This window comes from Emiliania huxleyi (assembly GCF_000372725.1).
Source record: "Emiliania huxleyi CCMP1516 unplaced genomic scaffold EMIHUscaffold_463, whole genome shotgun sequence".
NCBI lineage: Eukaryota > Haptophyta > Isochrysidales > Noelaerhabdaceae > Emiliania > Emiliania huxleyi.
The window spans coordinates 2838-5500 of record NW_005198514.1 but is presented as its reverse complement, the minus strand read 5'-3'; the positions used below and the strand labels follow the sequence as shown (position 1 = coordinate 5500).

Here is a 2663-nt window from a genome sequence, read left to right as displayed (position 1 = left end):
TATCTCGTGGTCAAGGCGCAGTGGCTCAGGCTCGAGCAACGCGAGTGCGAGGGCAAGCTTCGCTCCTACACGCTGCTCGAGGTCGCTCATCATCGTGAATCACATGGTGCGGCTGGCGGGCTTGCGCTTCTCGCCCGGCCCGGGCGGCCCTGCGGACCGCCAGCTGAGGAGCGCGCGCGAGAAGCTCTATTATATTGGCCTACAGACGCATTACTCGCTCGAGGCGTGCTGCAGTGAAGACCAGTCTTATTGAATTTGTTTGGAGGTGTCGATTTGTGCAAAAATGTGTGTTAGAGAGCGCCTAGATGGCAAAATTTTCTTCGCCTCCGGCGGGGCCGCTCGCCGCGGGGCTAGAGAGTGACTTTTGTCGATGTTGGCTAGAAGTGCTGCACGTTTTTCAGAATTTCACCCGTGAGATGGGTAAAAAGGAACTAGTGATAAGCGTGAATTCACCGCCCTAAAATAAATTTCTGCGTTTATCGCTAGGTTTAGCGCCGATCTTACCGCTTATTCGAATGTCTTCTTACGTTGCTTCTTACGTTGCGCTCTGATCAGACAGCTAAGAAGTCTGATCAGCAAAGAACAGCGAGCAGTGACTCAAGAACAACCAACCCTGCCCTAACCATCGGACACCAACTAGAACCAGCGTGGGCTCTGACACAGAGGTAGAGCTGCCTCCACGGGGAGCTTGGGACTGCGCGGCACTGCGCCTCACGACGCCCAAGGAAGCCTCGCGGCCAACCCGTCCCCAATTCCATCCAACAATCCCACCGCGGGCTTTCAAATTGCCCAGCGCCACCCGCCTTGCTACGCCCCCCCCTGCCTAAGTACACCCTGTCACGCCGCCTCGAGGATCTCGGTGAGCAGCTGCACAAACTCGGCGCGGTCGACGTCGCCGGAGTCGTCCGCGTCCATCCGCGACACGATCTCGCTGATGTCGTCGTCCGAGAGGCCCGTGTGGAGCGAGGCGAAGGCCGCCTTGATCTCGGCCATCGTGAGGTTGCCCGAGCCGTCCGCGTCCATCATGTCAAAGATCGCCTCCGCCACCTCCTCGGCCGACTCGTCCTCCTCGTCGGTGAGCATGTGCGAGGCGAACTCGACGAACGAGACGGCGCCGTCGCCGTTCGAGTCGAGCTCCTCGACCAGCTGCAGCAGCTCCGCCTTCTCGAGGCTGGTGCCCATCGACTTCATCAGCTCGCCCAGCTCGCGCAGGTCGAGCTGCCCGTCCGCCTCGCCGCCCGTGTCAAACGCCTCGAAGACCTGCTTGAGCTCGAGGCCGCGCTTCCGCTTCTCCTCGGGCAGCGAGCGGAGGAACTCCTCGACGCTTTGCTCGGCGCGCACGCTCTGCGACGCCTCCTCGCGCTTCTTGGCCGCGCGCGTCTTGGAGCGCATGCCTTGCAGCAGCTTGGCGGCGGCGGCGAACTGCGCGAGCTTCATCTCTTGCATCACCTTCTTCGTGCACGCCTTGTCCCAAAACTCCTCGACAGAGAGCGTGTAGATCATCGGCGCGAGCGCGTCGGGCACCGTCAGGATCATGAGCGAGAGAATCGGGTAGACGCCGATGGCGATCCGCGGGTCGAACCAGGCGGGGAACGTGTAGCCGAAGAGCGTGTACCCCTCGGCCGGCTTGATGAAGATGACCATGATGGTGAGGTAGAGCGCCGAGAAGAGCAGCATCGCCTGCACAAACAGCTGCCCGCCGTGCACCGCAGCGTGGCGCTGGTCGTGACCGCCGCCGTGCCCGCCGCCGTGCCCGCCGCCGCCGCCGCCACCATGCCCGCCGCCGCCGCCGTGCCCGCCGCCGCCACCGTGCCCGCCGCCGTGCCCGTGCCCGCCGCCCTTGACGCGCAGGCGGTAGAGGCCGAGCTGGCGAGAGACGCCCTTTTGGACGCGGGTGAGCTTCCAGGTGCCGGCGCTGAGGGTCTGCACGGGCGTCGCGTTCACCTCCTTGATGAGCGGCGCCTCGAGCTCCGCGTCGTCGTCGATCGGGCCCGAGCCCGCGAACGAGCGCACGAGCCGGAGGGAGGGCGCGTCCGACACGGCGCGCACCTGCTCCTCGGGCGGCTCGGAGGAGGGGCCGATCGGGAGGAGGCGCTCGAGGACGACGTTGTAGTGCTCGAGCACCACCTGTTAGCCGCGAGCACCCGAGATCACCCGAGATTCCGCGAGATCGTGTCGCGGCGCTCGAGCACCGCCTGCGCGGCGCCGAGCACGGCCCAGCCGAGCGTGATCAGCAGCCACAGGGTGAGCGGCTCGCCAAAGAGCGTCACCGTGGAGAGCTCCTCGCCGCACTCGATGAGCGCCGTCATGACGAGGAGCGAGACGAGCCACGACGAGTTTGCGAGGTGCAGCGTGTGCTCCAGGAACGACTTTGCGCACTCCTGCTGGTAGTTTGAGAACTGGAAGTCGGCGGGCAGCATCTCGCGCCCGCCCTTGCCGCCGCCCACCGGCGCGTCGCCCAGGATGAACCGGTGGCGCAGCATCTGGAACCGCGCCCGCTGCTTGGCCTCGGCGAGCAGCCACTTGCAGCGGACATACGCGCACGGCGAGGGGCGGCGCAGCCGCTGCGGGCCACTCACCTGCGGCGGCGTCTCTGCCGGCTTGGGCGCGATCCGCTCCTCCATCGGCGCGCGCTTCACCTTGCCGTTCTCGAGGGTGACGTA

General features: G+C 65.4%; 1 protein-coding gene across 1 annotated transcript; it reads right to left on the bottom strand.

Annotated features, from left to right (window-relative positions):
• Positions 1-861: 861 nt before the first annotated feature.
• On the bottom strand, positions 862-1272 carry EMIHUDRAFT_48130 (hypothetical protein; the record flags this gene model as incomplete). Its single annotated transcript, XM_005768226.1, has 1 exon — positions 862-1272. A coding segment is annotated over one exon (411 nt), but the record flags the coding sequence as incomplete, so codon positions are not given.
• Between the last annotated feature and the right edge of the window lie 1391 nt (positions 1273-2663).